The sequence below is a fragment of the Aethalodelphis obliquidens genome, unplaced genomic scaffold (assembly GCF_003676395.1).
Source record: "Aethalodelphis obliquidens isolate GAN/ISIS:26980383/991018 unplaced genomic scaffold, ASM367639v1 scaffold29, whole genome shotgun sequence".
Lineage (NCBI taxonomy): Eukaryota > Metazoa > Chordata > Mammalia > Artiodactyla > Delphinidae > Aethalodelphis > Aethalodelphis obliquidens.
In genome coordinates, this window is record NW_020837973.1 from 14,511,396 (window position 1) to 14,532,443 (window position 21,048).

The 21,048-nt window shown below is 39.8% G+C and overlaps 1 protein-coding gene across 1 annotated transcript in view; it reads left to right on the forward strand.

Moving 5' to 3' along the window:
• Positions 1-20,785, forward strand: part of BASP1 (brain abundant membrane attached signal protein 1) — a 54,082-nt gene extending 33,297 nt beyond the window's left edge. The window contains exon 2 of the mRNA XM_027125359.1: positions 19,189-20,785. Coding sequence (XP_026981160.1) covers positions 19,198-19,884 — 687 coding nt within the window. The 5' untranslated portion in view covers positions 19,189-19,197 and the 3' untranslated portion in view covers positions 19,885-20,785. The remainder of the gene's footprint in view (positions 1-19,188) is intronic.
• Positions 20,786-21,048: the final 263 nt, after the last annotated feature.

Sequence of the window (21,048 nt, forward strand, 5' to 3'; positions counted from 1 at the left end):
AATTTATTCTAACCAGCAACGTTTATTTATGTACTTATTTGCACCCATTTTTGCAAACAAGTAAACAGTTTGGGACATGCAAGTTTTTCTATATTGGTATTTATTGTAATAGTGTTTTACACACATGACATTTTAGAGATGAAATAGCTCAAGCCCTTTATTTTTTTAATTAATTAATTAAGTTTTTTTTTTGCGGTACATGGGCCTGTCACTGTTGTGGCCTCTCCTGTTGTGGAGCACAGGCTCCGGATGCACAGGCTCAGCGGCCATGGCTCACGGGCCCAGCCGCTCCGTGGCATGTGGGATCTTCCCGGACCGGGGCACGAACCCGTGTCCCCTGCATCGGCAGGCGGACTCTCAACCACTGCGCCACCAGGGAAGCCCCAAGCCCTTTATTTCAAGGAAAACCTTGTAGGCCCAGAAATGGCAGGGATGGGTGGACAGTCTCAAGGGCTAGAGGATGCCGTTCTAACAAAGATTTTCCTTCCCTTTGGTTCAAGTTAATCTATTTTAGGTCTCCTGGTAATGATATAGTAGAATAATTTACCCACTTAATACTATAATAGGTTCACTAGGATTTTCCCATTAAAAGACTCATGAGTCATAGCCTAGTGTTACCTTCCAAGCTTTGATTCTATACTCTCTGTACACCTGAAGAGTTGTAGGGCATCTGTGGTACCTGTGCCAGTCTAAGGCTGGTGTGTGTTTTGAAATCTCTTGCCCCACACTGATGCCTAGCGTCAATCAGGAAATGCTGTAATTTGTTACCCACTACCCTGAAGGTATTACAGGGTAGGAAGTTGTGGGAGCGCAAGGCTGGTGGTGGGAATGAGTACTAGAACCCTCGGGATCTTTACTGAGGCTTAGATTTTCCTGCCTGTATAAGTCAGATAAACTTTGTCACGTTAAGTACATCTTTTCTATCACCTCCACCTTCTGTTTTCAACGGACGCTATGTTTGCCTCTGACTTTTTTATTAAGACAGTACACCCCTCATCAAATGTATGTGTCACAACTCCAGGATTGCTTAAGACTCACGCTGTCACTGGTACATTCCATTTAGCAATGTCCTCAGATCAGAGTACATTTACAGACAGTGAACTGCAGACACTCACACACAGGAGACATGGGTTGAGTGCACAGGTAGGACCCTTGGTCTACTGGTCAGAAGAAATTTATGACTGACTGAGTCACTCTTGAGTTGTTCCTTGCCTCTCGTTTGTCTGGTAGCAGCATGCCTTTCCACCCCTTTCAGCACTCCTCTTTCAGCAGCTCCAACCTTGGTCCGCATCTCGGTGCAGAACAAAATTTGAAGGCCATCCCAAAGAAAGCCTAATGAGATATGGGCCCCTGCCTATGTATTTTCTGCTCTAACTTTTGCAAAATAAATTGACTTTCTGTTGTAGTGTACTTATTAAAATAGTTTAAGCCATACCGTCAGAATCCAGCCCACGAGCTAGCATTTGCTGTTACCTTAGATCTTTTTAAGAGGCATAATTTTCCTATGACCTAGACTTGAAAGATCTATGGGCTGTCTGAGTTGACCTTGTTTTCCCCTTGGGCATCCAGCACAGAGCTTGGACGTTAGTGACATTTCTAAAATAAATGCATTAGTGGATTTGAGTGCTTGGCATAATCTAATTAAATATGTGCATTATTACAGCACATTTACGTAAAGATAAAAAATTATAGACTTAAGGTATATAGTTCTAGTCATTTATATGACAACTGAAATAACCAAGCCCTGGGGAATTAAAAGTGGCTTGTTTAACATAAGCAGCCAGTAGTGGCTGTGGTGAGACTCAAGCTCGTTTAACAGATATTTGTAAAGATTCAGGTTCACAAAACATGTACGAGGAATGGTGTTAGCTCCTTTTCAAAGGAGAGTGCCTTAGATGAGTTACTGTGTGGCTTGAGCAGCTCGAGGGACTCCACTGAGGCATGAAATGGGTGCCCTGTTTTAAGGTCCACATGTTGGGATGGTATTTAGCACTTGGTCAGCAGGCTGAGTACCAGCGTGATGTTGGTGTGGCTCAGAATGCAATGCCACATTCCCTAGTGCCCCCTGAATTCCAAGAAAAATGCTCGTGGATTCGGGCAATTGGCTTTTCTTAACTTGCTTTTCTAAGCCTATAGGAAAAAACAGAGAAGTGGCTGGCTTCTTGCCTGAATTCTTTTTTTTGCTAAAATTGAGGAAGGATATCTGGTCATTCTTTTCTTACTTTAAAATGTTTAAATGTAATATTTTATAGCTGTAGATGAAGAATAAAATATTCCTAGGGAGAAGGTTTATTGATATTTCCATCTTAAAACTATTATGAACTCCAAACAGGTGAAATTGGTAAAACAGAATATTGAGCATGGCTCTTCCCCACAGCCTCTCAATCGAAAGCAAATAGGATGGAAATAGATTTGGAAAAAAACCCTCCCTTTCAGAAGGTTGCTTTAAAGCACATTTTAAGGCCCATTGTCCCTTTTTGATTTTCCCTGGGGCATTTTCTTGTGTATGCTGGGCTCACTCAGTCCTTTGGGCGTTCCTGGTTGGCATTCATCTTTTCCCAGTGTTACCAAACTCAGATTCAGCTGCCCACTGCTTGAAAGCCAACAGTGGAGAGTGTTGGTTTGAAAGGAAAGATTGCTTTATTTAGGAGGCCGGCAACCTGGGGAGAAGACGTACTCGTGTCCCAAACCAACCTCTGTTCTCATCGTTGTAAGATTTTGCCCCTTAGGTAACACTGCTTTTAAAATCTACAGATTATATAATGGATATTGCAGACTTTAATCTAGAATTTAAATGTTAAGGAAAGTGATTATTATTATTATTATTTTGCGGTACGTGGACCTCACTGCTGTGGCCTCTCCCGTTGCGGAGCACAGGCTCCGGACGCGCAGGCTCAGCGGCCATGGCTCACGGGCCCAGCCGCTCCGCGGCATGTGGAATCCTCCTGGACCGAGGCGCAAACCCGTGTCCCCTGCATCGGCAGGCGGACTCTCAACCACTGCGCCACCAGGGAAGCCCGTGATTATTATTTTGATTATAATTGTATCAATTTCCATTTGTTTGCCTGTTTTGAACACAGTAATTTTTTCCACCTCTGTTTTACTTAATCTTGAAATTCAAGATTACTCCCTATTCCATATTAACAGAACTGAGAAATGGTCTTAGGTAAAGGAGTAAACAAAAATTTACTGAATACCTACTGTGTGTCTTTAGCTGAACTATGTTCTTTCCTGCAAATACTCCATTTAAATGCTATTGATAACCTCCTCTCCCTCTTTTTTCTTTTTTTTTTAAGGGTGAGGTTGAGGGTGCTGAGGTTCACGTTCCTGCCTAAGTTCACATAGCTGAACTTGGCCTGCTGACCCCATTGCCCATAGGCTTTCTCCTGTACTGGATCAGGGCTCAAAACTCATGGCAAGCCATCAAAGTTCCATTTGAAATGAAAGGAGGAAAACCTGTTTTCTGAAACGTAAACTCTAATTACATTAAATGGACGCTTCTGAAAACAGTAGTGTCTCAACAGGGTGGACTGTAAACGTTGAACAACAATTGAAGCCTCACATTATGTAAGAAAGGAGTTTACAGAGCTTCACATCCACCCTGCTGTGTTTCCCCCACCGGCGACAGAAGTTGCTGGGGTAACAAAGGACTGCACACAGCCTGGTGTAGGCACAGGGGCTCCTCTGCAGCTGATAAAACTGCTCTTCGGTCAGGAACCTTGCTCTTCTAGGTGGGCTGCTTGTGCGGTGCCCCTTCTGCGGCTGAACAATGGCATTAAGGAGGGGCTTAGGTGGGAGAGTGCTGGAGAGGAGGGTAGATGGGTGGTGGGGCAATTGGATGCTGGGGAGCTTGGGGGAAGGAGAATAAGCCCTGGTAATTCTAACTTATTTGTGATTCTGGTAGCAAAGAGCACCCAGAGACAAAATGGCTCAGTAGTTGATGAGATTTCATTGGGGCTGACACCACCTCATTCTGTCCACCCCTATCTGCAGGTTAGACCCAGCTAGGTGTTCTGCCATGCTTGTTTTTAGCTTTGTAACCACCAGTAATCACACTGGTTTGGGGGATTTTCATGTTTCAGTTTTTACAGATGATGAAAAATCATTAACTGACTCAATGTCACTTCAAACTCCATGTATCTGTATTTCTCAACCAGTGGCTCTGAGCCACCAGCTCTGGCTATACCTGGTCAGCTTGCTGAAAAATAGATTCTTAGGATGCACTCTGGACCCTCTAATTAACCTCTGTAACGAGACCGCAGATCTAGATTTTTAACAGGCTCCTCGGGTGATTCCTATATACACACGTCTCACTACTTCTATTTGACACATTACATTGAAACATCAACAAAAGAAAATTTGAGTGACTTTGCTCCAAATGACATAATGAATAAGGAACAAATTGGTATTGATTCCGGTTGCTTCAGTTAGAATTCATTCCCATTCAGTCATTACTTGAAAAGCTATGTATTGCGTTTTTGCCACATGCCAGGTCTGGGGATGAAAGGCAGTCTTTTTTCTTCAGGAGTTCCACGGCTGGGAAGAAATACCCCTCAGTTATGTTTTTAAATCCCACAGCTCTCTGGGACTCAAACCTTCCATGTCTCTTCATTGCTCAATGCTTCATTAAGTAGCTAAGATGCTCAAATTTGAAGAAGGCAAAAGTGTGGCAGGGAGTGTGAACATGGACAGCTCGGGACAGAGTGTTTGGTTGAGAAGTTTTGAGAGATAAACTTGATTTGTAAGGAGAGGCTGGATGACAAAGGACATTAAATGTTACACTGTGTTGCTTAAACTCAGCATTGTAGGAGCCTCTTGAAGATAGGCATAGCACCTACTTTCTGCCTGTGGCTTTAACGCATTGTTTCTTAATTCAGCTACATTTACTGAATCCTTATTTGTGCTAAGCACAGCACCAAGAAAAAAAGCAAATGCTTTGTTTAAAAATCAAGGACACGTGTGAAGAATTTTGGAAAGGTTGTCATCAAAAATGATTAAAATATGCAATAGTTTTAGGACTGGAAATGCTACATTTGCTTTTGGTGCCAGGGAGGGGTGGGGGGCAGGAAAGACACATTAAAATGTCAATATATCACGATTTTAGACAGTCATAGAAAGTGTGAACCTCCCTTGATGATTGGATATAGAAATTACTAGAAGTAAAATTGCAACTCCTCTTGGTGTAGGTGGGCCGCCTCCCCATCTCCTTGGCCACCAGCCTGTCTTTGTCGAGGGAGCTACACTGAGCAAACCTGTTGTGTCTCCAAAGCCCATGATGGTCTGTCTAGTCCATTAATAAGCAGCAAAAATATCTCAGCTCCTGTAAGTTTTTTTCCCCTGTGGTTTATTTTAACTCTGTTTCGAGAATTCAAAATTAGTTGTGGTGATAAGACATGATAGTTTCCTGACTCTGTGGAAGAGAGAAAAGGTTCAGAAGTGATATCAGGGGCTTGAATTTCCTGGGCTGGTTGTGGTTCACTTAGTAGCTTTATTGAATAAAAGACCAGGTGATTCATATAAAGTCATATGTTAGGATGCTGTAACCAGGGCTTTGGAAAGGGCCACCTTACCCGTTAAGTGCAAATAAATAACGATGTGAATGTCCAGCAGACTCTAAAAGCATAGTAGACTATTGATGAGAATGAATAATACATGTTTTCTGATAGTGTTTGCTGCATGTGGCAGGATATTTTAAAAGCGGGGAAAAAAACCCTCTGTGTGAGGTCTGCATTTAGTTAACCTTTATATTCCAAGACAGGCTTAACTGTCATCTGTCATATTTATAACAGCAGCGTCAATTCAGAGTTTTATGCTCAAAACTTGTAGACTCAATTAGGAGATCCACTTTGAAGAATTGGTCCCTACGATATGCACATAGTAACCTAAAAGAAAAATGTCTTGTCGATATTATTGTAGTGATTTCTGTGTATTCTTGTGTTAATTATGTGATGGGTTCTAGTGCTTTAGAGTTTGCCATCATGGATGATCCCTGGAACTTGGCCATGTCTCCTTGAATGGAATGGACATTTCAGTTCTAATTTAGCATACTTACTTCTACTGCTAAGTGAAAGCAGAGTTTACATAACTCAATTTATATGGTTGTATAGACTTTCATCTTCTGAGTTTTATAACTCTTTCAAGTTATAAAGCTTGAAAATTGCATGTTTCAGTGGATAGTGAGTCCGTAGTACTTACCAGGTACCCATTGTGCTTTACCAATATTAAAAACAAAATCTTTGTTCTGAGGTCATTATATTTACGTTGAATAAATCTGAAGTTAGACTTCAGGTCGATGTTGAAGTGGGGTCAGATCTATTTTACTGCTAAAACTTCCAGCACAATCACAGTATAAAAGGGTTAAGCAATGATGATACGGGTAAATAACCAAAGATGGAGGCTTATCTAAAACCAAGACTAGATTGCATAATAAGGAAAGGATAAGGGTAGTCATGAAGTTCTTAAGAATTAATGTCCCTTGTATACACTGTTCTATTTAAAATAGATAACCAACAAGGTCTTACTGTATAGCACAGGGAATTCTGCTTAATACTCTGTAATAACCTAAATGGGAAAAGAATTTGAAAAATTCATACGTGAATACTGTATGAATACAGGTCTAGATATCAGCTATGCATTTCTTATCTAAGAAACTCTTAAACCCCTTCATAATGCACTAAGCCTATTTGCTTTACTTTGTACATTAAATTCTTTCACAATAAGACCTCTCCTGGTTTAGTGGTCACTATGTTAATTCTGTAGCATTTTAAAGCATTTTGGTTGATGAAATGTCTGTCCTTTTCCTCCCAGTACTTGAGAAGTCCTCACTGTTATATAAAAGAACTGAGAAGATAAAGTACCAAAAGGTAAACGACTGTTTCAAAGACACATGATCAAACATTTACTCTAGAGAGACCTTATTCAGTCTTTGGTCTGGAATCATTCAGATTTGACTGCATGCACTTGAAAGACAGAGATGCCAGTGGCCAGGCTGGGAAAACCACTGGATTTGGAATTCATTTCACTCCTCTCTTGCCCCCTGTATAGTTAAGGGTCCTTCCTTACCAAGCTTAATCTTGACTGACCTTTCTGAGTCTTCCGGAACCTTGCCTTATCAATTATTTCTCCTTTGTCTTTCCACTTTCGTTTCTCTCTTTATTCTTAGTCTCATCCCATCTTCCTGTATATATTTTCAGTCTTCCAACTGCTTATAAACAAATAGACAAAACTCAGTCTTGACAAAGTTGCAAATTCTTGCCTTGACATTGCTTTTACTTCACTCACGCTCTTCAGTGTGGGCCTTTGTGGCTATCTTTTCTGGCTCCTCATGCGTTCTTTGAGCCTTTCCAAGGAGGCATGTGTCTTCACTCCTCAACCTGAGTCACTCCAGGGTCAGTAGTTAACAACTCATCACAAGATCAAGTCGCACAATTCCTGTTCTTGTTTCTTTTTTCATCTTTTTGTAGCAGAATATAACTCCTCCAAGCTGCTTCCTAAAATTCTCTGTTGATTTCTGAAACATATTTATTTTTTTCCCTTTCTGGAAGAAAGCTGGTTTTCTGCTTTCTGCCGTCTAAATTCAAACATTCGATTAGGCAACCTTGATAGATTATATTCCATCATACCTCCCTCCAGGTAGATGAGTTCTTCCTCACTGAGCTCCTAAATATAAATAAGGTTTTTCTCATACTCGACTGGATTCTTCCTGTTGGTTTGCTCTAACATAAATACTTCCTACTTCCCTATCTTGATCTAAAGGTAGCTTAGTCATCTTTCAAGACAGTTTATCACGATGGTTAAGAGACCTCACTCCAGAGCCAGAGTGCGTGGGTTCACACCACATCTCCAGACTACTAGTATATGATCTTGGGTAAGTTATTTGGCTCCAACATGCCTTAGTTTCCTCATGGTAAAGTGGAAGTAGTAATAATTTCTTCCTTCCTAGGATTGATGAGACAGTTAATCGGTTAATATATATAAAGATTAAATAGTAAGACAGTTCTAGACAGAGTAAGTTCTATGTGTATAAGTACTTTTGATATTTCTACTCTCTCAAACTCCACCTTGTCTATAAAACTTTTCTCATCTCCTGAGTCCAACTAAAGGTCATCTCTTCTGGGAAAACTGTTATTTTGTGCTCTCTTATGAGGCTTAACTTACTCTAATTTTAATTGTCTCTGTCTTAACCTAGATTAGAGTAGGCTTTTTGCTCTCATATGTTCTCATATCTTACTTAACTTCAAAAAATTTTTCTTTTCCTACTAAAGATCAAGTCGATTTTTTCCTAAAATAATTTCTGAAGATTTGAAGGTCTTGAGACTATTCTGTGTTTCGAATTTTTGATGAGAGATCCCCAAAGATACTTTGAGTTTGCTCTGTAGGGCTGGCCTGAACTTCATGAAGGAGAATAATGGAAGTGTCACTTGTGATTAATTTCCTTTTCTATAGGAGGGCTTTCTGACTGTGTAGCTCTAACTCATCCTAACCACCTCTTTGGGAAAATTGGGTTGTAGCAGTGTATGTGTATCTGTGTGTTTTTCTAATATTTCTTGCACATTTTACAGTACATTTTTACAAAGTTGAACATATTTATTGTGACAAGGAAATAAATTCTCTTGAAAATGTTTTCTTTAAAATTTTACTCTTGTATTTAATGGGTTGGCGTTAGAAATTTCAACATGGGTTAACAGCTCTTACTATAGTACCCTCTCCCCAGAGGACATTCCGATACCCTAAATGTTGGTGATGTTACAGTTGCTGAATGGAAGCTTTCACTGAATCAGATACTGACAACAGTAATTCCAACAATAGAAATTATCACCAGGCATTGATAAAACCTGAGAGCAAATCATTATGACAAAGTACATCCTGATGGGAATACCAAAAATACACATAGGCTACATTATCTTTATTTCATTTTCCTCTTTTAGGATAAAAGTTTTGGTACTTGAAAGAAAAGGGACAGTTGTTTGTTGAAAATGAAATTGTTGGACATAACCAACCATATGTTTTAGATTTTTTTCCCTGTATTCTTACTGAAAATGTATTTTGAATTTGTTGTGTTTCTCCATACTTTGTAAATTCTTTCCTTAAGGTAAAAAAAAAAAAATTTTTCCTTTCTCTTTTCCCAACATTTGCTTCAGCTAGGTTTGACCAACAAGTTGGATTCTTTCAGCCTGTGTCATTGTAAAGCCAACATGTCTGGTGATGTTTGTCTGCAGATGCAACTTATGAGTCAGTTCTAACTTTGTATGTTACTTTAAAAAAATCAGTAATGGATTATCTTGTATTTAAACCTGTTGAACCTTTGCAGCCTTGAATTTGCAGAGTGACACAGTTAATGTGCTATGGTCACATGTTTAACTTTGTCAGGAAACATTGATTCATTTTCATATGTTATCAAGACAAGAAACAGTCTCTTTTTGATTCTGCATCCATCTTATAATCAGAAGAAGATATATCTGCCTCACAGATGGAAACAGAATCAGAAGGAGACTGTTTCTTGTCTTGATCACACCGTGAAGCAGCAATCAAACCAGAAATAACACTTCAGTCTCTGACACATACTGTTGCATATTCATGTTGGGTTTTGCAATAGACTTGGAGTCTATAGACTTGTAATCTGTTTGACATCATCCCTAAGAACTTCAGTCTCCTGGTTCTAGATGACATGGTTAATTAATCCAAATTTGTATTTTCAAAATAGAAACTTGGCAATGGATGGGACCTTTGTATGATTCAAACTGTCCTATATAGAAAATGCCTAGATATTAGTGTAGCGAGAGAAGATATAAATAGGAATAGCATTGGAAGTCATAATATAGTAACTTTCAGACCATATGGAGAAATACTATTATCAGTCATTTTCTTGTTTTGTTTTATACACCAGTTAACGTATGCCAATGATTTTCATTGTCACAGAATTGCATTATTGTTCATTGACAGAGTAGCAAAAATGTAGAAGTATGCAAATGAGAAATGGAATTGGGAGATGTCATGGAATACGTACTAATTGTAGGAAGAATACAGCACATGTAATCCCCGTGGTTTTGGGGTAGTTAATGCCTGGAAACTGTGTCATTATGCAAGGTTGCATTTTCTGAAGAGGGTCAGTGCTATAATTGGGGCTTGCATTTTTTTATCTGAAGATGTGGGAAGCTTTAACTAATGGATATAACCAACAAAGTGCTACCTAAATGAAAATTCAGCAGTCACAAACGGTGGTCATCTGCACATCAAAACATCTAAAATTCAGTACATGGGCTGAGATAAACACTAACATTTAATTACCAGTAATTTTGCTTGCTAGCAGAATGCAGAATGGTTCTTGAAAGCTCTTTGGATAATGCAGCTCTCTAGAGGGACTCTTCTAGGATGCCTGATGGTGTGCTATTACTTAGACCTCCCTCAAAGGACTGAAATTTTAAAGTTGGTGATGACAGTTCTCTTATTGTTTCTCCTACTCAAAACTCCTTTTGATCCAACACTTCCCCCTTCTCCCTCACTTGCACTCAACCAGACTACTTAGCACGTATTTTATTTCAAAGACTAAAGAAAGGAAACAGTAAATGATAGCTCCCAGAAACCTCACATTTTATTGGAAAGCCATAAGAACAACTTCCAGAACAGCTAAAATTTTGATTAGATTCTATCCTGGTAGGTAGGGTTGTGCCTATGTCTTAAAACACTGGCAGCTGTCTTAACCGAAACCAAAGGAATATATGGGGAGAGGGACTGAGCTGTCTGTTTTCACTTGGTAGCCGGAGAGCCTCAGTCACTGAAAGGGACAGAACTGTCTTCTATAGAGACTACTGAGGACCAGATCAGCTCCATGGGTCCACTCACCACAGTCTGCTAATTGGCTCCTTTCTTAACACTGGGGAACAGGAAAGCTGTTCCAATAGGCTTCTATTCCTAATACCATTGCTTTACCTTTAGTGCAGAATGGAGTCAAGGTTTAAATCCTTTACTGCTGGACACTTTTGTCTTGCCTCTGAAGGTGTCCTGCTAGAGAAGCTTATGGGATCGGATATTTGGCTTCAGTTTCTATAAGTTAAAATGCAGAAAAAGATAGGTTCCAGTGGAGGAGTAGATATTCAGAAGCAGAATAGGGAAGGTGAAGAGAGACTATTCAAAAAGAGAAACTTTCTCTTTCTCCAGACTCTCTCCCTCTCTCTTGTATGTGTGGGTAATGCATCTTTGCCCTTACTGTGTTAAAAGTCACCGTGACCTCATGCTGATATTCCCAGAGCAAAGCTGTTGGTATTAAAAACCTATAGCTGGCCTGGAACTCTTTCCCAGCGTGTGATAAACTCCAAACAAAATCTTCTATGTTGCATTCTAACAGCTCTGTAAAAATGGTTCTATGTCCTAGTTTTGTTTGGTGTAGCTTTCCAATACAATCGATGTAGAAATGAATTACCCCTTGACTTTGGAAATAAGCAATTCATGAGCGATTTCTTAGATAAAACTATTTAATCAGGTTCTGAACATACAAGAGAATCCATGAAAAGATACAAGCCTTTATGAACAAGTGAACATTTTTTTTCTCAAGAAATATTCCATTTTCTGGGCTCAATTCAAAACAAAACAAAAATGGTTCCTTCCAAAGTAAATGGTATAAATGATTGGTGATAATAGTGTTTGCTTATGTGTTCACCTCTTCAGATTTGTTGAAGGAAGGAAAAGGGAATGGCTCCACAGCTAAAACCTTCAACTTTGGCAAAATTGAGACCATTTTTGTGGTATCGGACAATCTTAACACTTATTCTTGCTCAGGAATTTAATCCACTTTCTTCGTAAAATTCAAGATACTTTATCATATTTTTTTTTCCATGAGAAGATTAACCTAGGTGTAAATAAAATTACCCTTCATACTTTAAAGATCCTTTGTGAACTTTGGAGGACAAAGGAGTCTCTAGTTAGGAACTTGAGAATTTTAGCATTGATTGAGGAGCAAGTGAATCCAGCCTCTACTTAGATAATTTTTCTCACCAGTAGCAAGGGGCTGAAAGCTGGTTTCTGGCAGACAGAATACACCCTGTTGGGAGGTCACACATGACTAAGTGCTCCGTGTTAGTGTCCTATGAAACAGCAAATCTTGCTTTAGAAAAAAGTCAAGCCTTGCATTTGCATTGAACGTGTGTTCCCGAAAGATTTGCAAACACTGTTCACAATATCAACTAATTCTGGATGAGGTAGTGGAGATGGTGAGGGCAAGAAAATAATATCTACATTGCACCAGTTTATGTTTCATAACTGGTTTTTATATATAGGAAACAGAAAATTTGGGCATAGAGCAAATCTTGCCAAGCAGAACCACCAGTGGTTGGTAGGTTACCCATCAAAAGGAAGTGAAGTGGAAACAACTGAGCATCTTCTATAAACACAATGCTATGAAGTAGTTCTGCATAAGCAAAGCTAATGAAACAGAATTTTTCTAGCACTGATATCTTCATCTAAGACGTCTTCAGTGTTCAGTTCCATTCCCATTCATTACTTACCGAACTGACACATTATCCTGAAAACATTTCCTAAACGTAATTGAAAACATTAAAAAGTCTGGTATTTGATAAACATTTGGATGTTGTTTTACAAATTTTTATTTCTGATTTTTAACAAGCTTCACACATGTTAAAATTATGTATAAAGAAATCCAATCATACCAATAAACCAACTGGTTGTCAATTTGATTTTCAGGGTGAAAGATGGTGTAAGTGTTTATGGTAATAATTAACAGGAGTATAGAACTTTATTGATTGTCTTCATCCATTTGGGCTGCTCTAAAAAAGTATTATACCCTGGTGGCTTATAAACAATAGAAATTTATTTCTCATAATTCTGGAGGCTGTAGAATTTCAAGATCAGGGTGCCAGTGTGGTTGGGTTCTGGTGAAGGCCCTTTTCTGTGTTGTAGACTGCCATCTTCTTGCTGTATCCTCATATACTGTAAGGGACCAGAAAGCTCTATGGGGGTCCCTTTTATAAGGGCACTAATCCCATTCATGAGGCGTCCACCTCATGACCTAATCACCTTCCAAAGGTCCCAGTTCCTAATACCATAACCTTGGAGGTTAGGTTTCAGGATATGAATTCTGGGGAGACACAAACATTCAGACCATAGCATTGATCACAGCACATTTTCTCACACATACCTTATTGTTTAGTGCTATAAGCATCCATAATATATACTTTTTTTTTTTGTCAGAAAAGGAATAAACTAAATATCTTCATTTTATGGAATGGGAAATTTGAGACCCAGAGGGGGAAGTGACTTGCTCAGAGTTTTATAGCAAATTATTGACAGCTGGGACCAGCACTCAACGTGCATGCTGTGTTCAGCAAACTTCATACTGAGCGAGTGTTAGGTGGCTTGTTTTTGACATGAGTCGTAAAGAAAATATTTATAATTTATTTTTTTCTAAATGACGTTTTGTCCTCTGCCTGTCTACCTTTATTTTCTCAAAATGAAAGACTAAGTTTTAATTCCGTAGGCTATGCTGATAGATAGGTTTATTTCAAGGTGAGAAAAACAATCAGGTGCATATTAGAAAACTTCTGGCTGAGTTGATCATATTAGAATTTGCAAGAATGGTGGTTGTTTAGTGAAACCCCATCATAATTCAGCTTCTACAGAGGTGATTTTGCCCAGTGTGTCCTGGGATTGTGTGTACAAAATAAACACAACTTAGCTGATTTGAATGGCTAAGGACCATCTTCCGTGTTCCCTGACAGGCTTCCTGGAGTGAAAGGAACAAAGAATTTGAAGAGCTCCGTAGAGGTGATTATCTTGTCTATTAAAGTATCTTTATTACAGCGTAGCATTTCAAATTATTTCTTGCCCAGAACCCCCCGAAGAAAATTTTTTTTAATTTTAGTTTTGCTAGGGTGGCAATATGTAGGATCATATATTTTTTTCTTATAGATCTATAATTGTATTCAACTTGGTAGTTGAACATTAGCTTGTAAACAGGATTTCCTTTTACAAGAAAAGAAATACTTGTTAGCTCTAAGACTCAACAAAATCCTCCAAGTATTTGCTTTGGAGAAAAAATTAAAATCTAATATTTAGGGCACTTATTATTTACTTCATTTACTTATTTCCGAGGACAAAAAAATTCCTCCCCTTACCTAGCCTGTCTAACTAGGAATTTATCACACGGATGCCATCTCTTTCTGGGACCCTGACGAGAGGTGTAGGCAAAGGAGAACTGGGCTTGGGGGCCCCATAACTGCCACTGATCTTCTCTCTAACTTTCACACTTTCACTTTCACTTTCTCCTGTTTTCCCGCCTACCATCCCAGGTTGCTTTGATCACATAACAGTGCTAGAATGTCACTTTCTCTCTTCACCAAAAAGCAGAATTTTAATTCTTCTGGACTATTTGTTTATAGCCAAGGGGGATTAATTAACTAGATAGAGGCTCACTTTTATAAGATGGGGAGAATAAGTCACAAGACAGCTGAGGGAGATTTAGAACACTGTTAGTGCCTAAAAAATATTAAATGATTTGGGACTTTATACAAGAAAAATGTCATCTGTGGAAAATTAAAAAAAAAAAAAAAGGTGGTGACATTTGACTGTTACTTTCCCTCATAGACATTCTATGTTTAGCTTATTAGCCAAGATAAAATGTAGATCAATTTTTTTTTTGTCTTTCACGTATGTATATAATATGAGTCAGTAAATGAGTCTTAATTGAAGAATTTGGGCTCTCTTTTCATCCTGATGACTGAAAGGGAATTTTTCTCTTGTTTCCTTGGACCAGGTGATGGAGAGGTAGTGGGAAGATGAAATGATATTTCTTCTATGATCACTCCAGTATCAGATCAAATTGGGAGGAGTTAGATTTGATGACTGATCTATAATTTTTACTTCTGTCTGGAAAATGATTTCTTGGTATAAGAGACTTTTTATATTTTTTAAAGACTTGTGTAACCTCGAGAATCTTAAGTACATAAAAGATTCAAATCTAAGAAGTAGACTGATTTTAATATTAGCAGTATGGGGGTAGTATGGTGACAACAGATAACTGTACAAACTTCTTTTCCACATATATCCAGTCAGCAGGAGCATGCTTGGAACACAATTACCAAAAATCTTCTTGATGCCATTTAAAAATATTTTTTAAATGTTTTAATTACAGTGCTTCTAATTCCTGATTCCAGAACTTGTGTGTGTTTGTGGGTGTGGAACCTGTGTTCTACTTTTCTCTTGGGGTTTAGAAGCACAGAATTATCTCAATGATGGGGAAAGGAACTAACATTTATTGCAAGCCCATGAAATGTCAAACGTTGTACTGGTGGCTCACATAAAATTTTCCTAAGATTGACCTTTCTTATCGTACAGGAAATGAAAGGACAATGAGGTTAAGTAACTTGCCCAAGGATTCAGGGCCAGTGTGCTGTGGAGATGGGATTCATAACAACATCTACCATGATGCAATGTGCAAAGACTCCATGAAATAATTCCTGTCCAACATTTTCCAGATTAAACACAGTGAAGTTCTTCTCTCTTGCTGTTGGTTGTTAGTTGTTTTCTGTGCCGATTTGAAGCCATCAGTCTTCAAACAGTTTTGGCCCTTGTAAATTAGAATTCTTCTGTAATTTCAAAGGACAGCTCTGGGGTTTGCTTTCCTTTGAGATGCTGTAACTAATAAATCAACTTTACTGTTTGGTTATTGTATCAACATGGAGAGCTTAGTTCCAGTGCATCAGCTTGGGTGTGAGTTTTCCTGCTGTGTCACTCTATGGCTAGTGAATGTCCCAAATGTGGAGATATGCAAAGGTAGTCCCAGCCCTTTCATTGTAGCTTAGATTTGGGTTTAAGTGCCTTCCAGCATGGACTACTAGTTGCCGTGTTGTTTTTGTTTTGTTTGTTTAACTGCCCTTTTTTTAAACTTAGAAGTTCCAGCTTCTGAATTTCTATACCAACTCATTTCTTTCAAAATTAGAAGTAATAGAAATGCGAAATAATGAGAATAATATGCCCACCACTCTCCTTATTTTTTAAGGATTTGATACAAATCTCCATTGGCAAATGGGGTGATAAAAAGTTTAGGGGCAAAGTGTACCTGAAATTCTGAATTTCATCCTTATCTTGTCAACATCTTGAGTTTTGAATCACCGTAGATCTGCACCAACCTTGTGACCCAAGGTGGGTACCATTCCTGAGACAAGAGCTCTGCCCGTTTGCCAGCTTCTTGGTGGGGTTCCCTGTAACCTCCTAGACAGTGCCCTCCTGCCTTACCTAATTTTGTTGGCTTGGCCTTTTGCTTATGACACTGCTGCATGAACTCAGCTAGTTAGAATTTCCATATGGGTAAAAGGAGGACACTAATGGTATACTTACGACCTCATGGTCCTGTTGAGAACATTAAATAAAATAGTTTAGTAATGTGTTTGGAATTAGGATTGTGCTGGACCCCTGGAAACAGTTAATAGATTTTAAGTTATAAGTTTAATTTATCCCTGGCTGTTGGCAAGGTTTTCACCCACACTGTCTAGGGAAATAACCAGACTGCCCTGCTTTTCCAGGGTTCTAGTGGATTCTATAAACCTCCCTCTGATACCTCACTATAACTAACATGAGAAAATTTGCAAAAGTAGGAGTGTTTATTAACGTTGAAAGACAAACAGGAATGGAGACACACTTTCTAACTTAGAATTTGATTATGTACATTCATTTCCTACCCAGAAATAAAGAATAGAAAGTGGCCCTAACTGTGTTTCAGAACACCAATTTTAGTAAAGTAGATTTTAGGTTTGTAAACCATCATGACTTTAAGCCTCTGGGAATAGCTGTCTAGAATTTCATGCCTTGTGGGTGAGAAAGGGGCACTCGTGTTATGTTCATACACACACTGCATTTATCCTTTGTTTTCTATTCTATAATTTCTAAGTTGGTGTATGGGTTTCTATTATAGAATTGGGAGAAGATCCTAAAGGCAGGCCTGTCAGGTTTTCTCTTTCTTAGCTCTAAACTAACGTACCAAAATATCTTGAAATATCAGAGCTGACATTTTGATGTGCACCATTCATGCATACTGGGTAATTAAGAATTCAATGGAAGAGTTATAAACTATAATTTAAAATACTGCTTCAGTTTATTTCTTCAGATTTTCATCTATTGTTTTGTGATTGCTTACAGGATAAAGGTGCATTTAAAGTATTTTTACCATCTATGTTTGCTCCCACTTCTGGGGGAGAAATAACCAAAAATTAAGTCAAATAGAGCCTGTTGGGTGTCTGAAGTAGGTTATGACCAAAAGCCACTCTCTTTTTAGAAAGAAATGTGTAAGAGGAATTCTTACTTTGATAACGTAATAAAGGCCTTCCTTGAGAATTGGAGCAGTATTTTCATCATCCTTCGGTTTGTTCCTTTTTTTTTTCTTCCCCAGTTTTGGACAGGAGATTCACGTATAGAGTGGTGAGACAAATGTTGACTGAAGAATAGCACTCTTCTACCTAACACCTGGTTTCTAAATAAGATAAATGTCGGTTATCACTGTCCTGAGTCATGATTCCAAGGAATGGAATGTATAAGCAGCAAATTTTCTGTTCTAAATGGAAAATACTTTAAAAAAAACCCAAAAAGATTGGTCCAAGAGTACAGTATAATTCTGCCAGAAGACAGCCCTGAACTAGAACAGAACCAGAGGTCTCACCTGTACACCGGCACATGGGGCACAGGGCAAGGCGTGTGTCCTCTCTCTTTTTCTCTCTCTCTCTCTCCTGGACTTACTTGTGTGGACTAAAGAGGATATTGCCACAGAATTTCTGCCATGATTCATCAAGGAAAAGCAACAGATTTTCCTCTAAAGAGCAACATTTCGGTGGATTCCCACTGATATATATGATGCCGTTAAAATACACTTGAAGAAAAAGCAATGGAGTGCCTGTTTAGCTCCGACAACGGTTCTGGATTGAATTTATTATTTTTAAATTTATAATTGATTACTGATTTGGATTAATGCTTTAGTACCAGAGGAGAAAAATTCAGGATCCAAATATATTCATAGAATAAAAGTGTCAACCTCCAGGAAGTTGGAGACTTAACTTTGAGTGAAATAGGCTGTTAATGACCATTGAAGTTGCATATCTAGTTTGACTTCTCATCAAGAAATTGATAATGAAGGACACTTTTATATTATTATGGAACTGTTTTCTTTTAAGCCAAAAATACCTTGAAAAGCAATGAATACAAGTATGACACAACTAACAAACTAAATGTAACTGGCGACACCATGCTTTTCATTTTCTGAGTGATAGTTTTCCTTTAATGGGTCCTTCTTAATAATGAGATAGACTAAATCCTCCTTGCATTTGGTCTTTGAAGATGTGTGTGCATATATGTACATATATATGAATAATGGAGTTTGAAAGGAGTTTGTAGTTCGAGATTATTTTCTTGAAATTTGTGATTTCCCAGCTGTGCCATTTCTTTGCAAAGTGTTTTCAAGTTATGACACCTTTTACTAGCTTTACTATAGACCTAAAATGGCTGTCACTGCCATTTTGTTCAAGACTTGGTGTTTAGTCGGACATGGGAAAGCGGATGAAACAAATACTGCACCACTTCTCTTTACAATTGACAAGCTTAGTCTTTTAATCACTGATTCTTTGATCTCAGGTTGGTATGTCCTTGGCTTACTATGATGAGACACTTTACCTTTTTTTTATGACTCTTCTTTTAATTGTGGCAAAATACATGTAGCATAAGATTTACCGTGTTTTCCATTCTAAAGTGTACAGTTCAGTAGTGTTCTGAACTGTTTACTCTGTAAACAGAGCAAGCATCTTCCTCCATTGGGGCTGCTATAACAAAGTACCATAGACCGAGTGGCTGGTAAACAACAGAAATTTATTTCTCACACTTCTGCAGGCTGGGAAGCCCCAGACCAAGGTGCAGGCAGATTTGGTGTCTGGTAGGGCCTGCTTTGTGATTGTAGACGGCTGCTTTCTGGTTGCGTGGGCACGTGGGGAAAGGGGCCAGAGAGCTCTGTGGTGGGGTATCTTCTGTGAGGCCAATGATCCCATCCGTGAGGTCTCCACCCACAACTCCCAAAGGCCCCTCCTGCTAATACGGTCACACTGGGGGTTAGGATTTCAGCCTATGAATTTGGGAGGACACAGACATTTGGTCTAGAGCCACGAGTAACTGTTTCTCGTTTTGTGTTTTGTTTCGTTACAGAACTCCAAGATGGGAGGCAAGCTGAGCAAGAAGAAGAAGGGGTACAATGTGAATGATGAGAAGGCCAAGGACAAAGACAAGAAGGCAGAAGGAGCCGGGACGGAAGAGGAGGGAACCCCGAAGGAGAATGAGACCCAGGCGTCTGCGGAGACCGCAGAGGTGAAGGACGGCAAGGAGGAGAAGCCAGAGAAGGATGCCCAGGACGCTGCCAACAAGCCCGAAGACAAGGAAGGCGAGAAAGACACAGAGGCGGCCAAGGAAGACGCCCCGAAGGCAGAGCCCGAGCAGATGGAGGGAGCCGAGGGGAAGCCCGAGCCCCCGAAGGATGTTGCGCAGGAGCCGGCGGCCGCCGCGGGCCCCGCTGCAGGCGGCGACGCCCCCAGAGCTTCGGAGCCCGAGGCGGCGGAGCCCGCGGCCCCCAGCAAGGATGACAAGAGCAAGGAGGGTGGGGAACCCACAAAGACTGAGGCTTCCGCAGCGCCTGCCGCGCAGGAGACGAAAAGTGACGGGGCCCCAGCTTCAGACTCAAAACCCAGCAGCACTGAGGCTGCCCCATCCTCCAAGGAGACCCCGGCAGCCACGGAAGCACCCAGTTCCACGCCCAAGGCCCAGGCCCCCGCAGCCCCCGCAGACGAGGTCAAACCCGCCGAGACCCCGGCAGCTAATTCTGATCAAACCGTAGCAGTGAAAGAGTAACAAGGACAGCCTATGGAAAAAAAAGAATACCGCTTAACGACGACCTGTCTCTCTGTCTCTCTCTGTCTCTCTCTCTCTCTCTCTCTGTCTCTCTGTCTCTCTCTCTCCTATACTAACTTGTTTCAGATTGGAAGTAATGATACGTATTGCCCAAGAATAAGGATGTGTTCCCATCAAGGGAGGGGGGGGGGAGAATCCAAATAGTATTTTTGTGGGGAAATATCTAATATACCTTCGGTCAACTCTACCAATCAGTCCTGGATTTGAAAGATCAATGTCTGAAAGTACAGTACATCTTTTGTACCTGAACTGCTGTTACATGCACTCCGCCACTAAGATCTGAGCATCTTGTCTTCTGCAAGGGGAGTTGGGAGTGATGCGTTCGATTCTGCCCGCAGGGCCTGTGCCGAGGCAATCAGATCTTTATGAAAGCAGTATTTTCTGTGTGTTCTTTTTCATTTACAGCCTTTCTTATTTTGATATTTTTTTAATGTTGTGGATGAATGCCAACTTTCAGACAGCCCACGTAGCCTGTCCACATGTATCTCAATGCCAATTCTCCATTCTTCCTTCCCAGGTCTTTTTGGGAGTAACAAACATTCTCTCATCCTACTTAGCCTCCCTAGATTTCTCATGACGAGTTAATGCATGTCCGTGGTTGGGTGCACCTGTAGTTCTGTTTATTGGTCAGTGGAAATGAAAAAAAAAAAAAAAAAGTCTGCGTTCATTGCAGTTCCAGTTTTCTCTTCCATTCTGTGTCACAGACACCAACACACCACTCATTGGAAAATGGAAAAAAATAAAAATAAAAAAAACAAAAAAAATGTACAATGGATGCATTGAAATTATATGTAATTGTATAAATGGTGCAACAGTAATAAAGTTAAACAATTAAACTGAAGTCACAAGGATTACTGGTTTCTTTTCCCACCAGCACGCTGTCCCCTCCTCTGTAATTGCCTCAGTAGAGAACAGAACAATGTATTGGGCATTTTCATGGGTATATTTGGATAGAAGTATAAAGCAGGATCCTCAGTGTTATCTTTTTAAAAAATTAGCAGGATGGGCTTCCCTGGTGGCGCAGTGGTTGAGAGTCCGCCTGCCGATGCAGGGGACACGGGTTCATGCCCCGGTCTGGGAGGATCGCACATGCCGCGGAGCGGC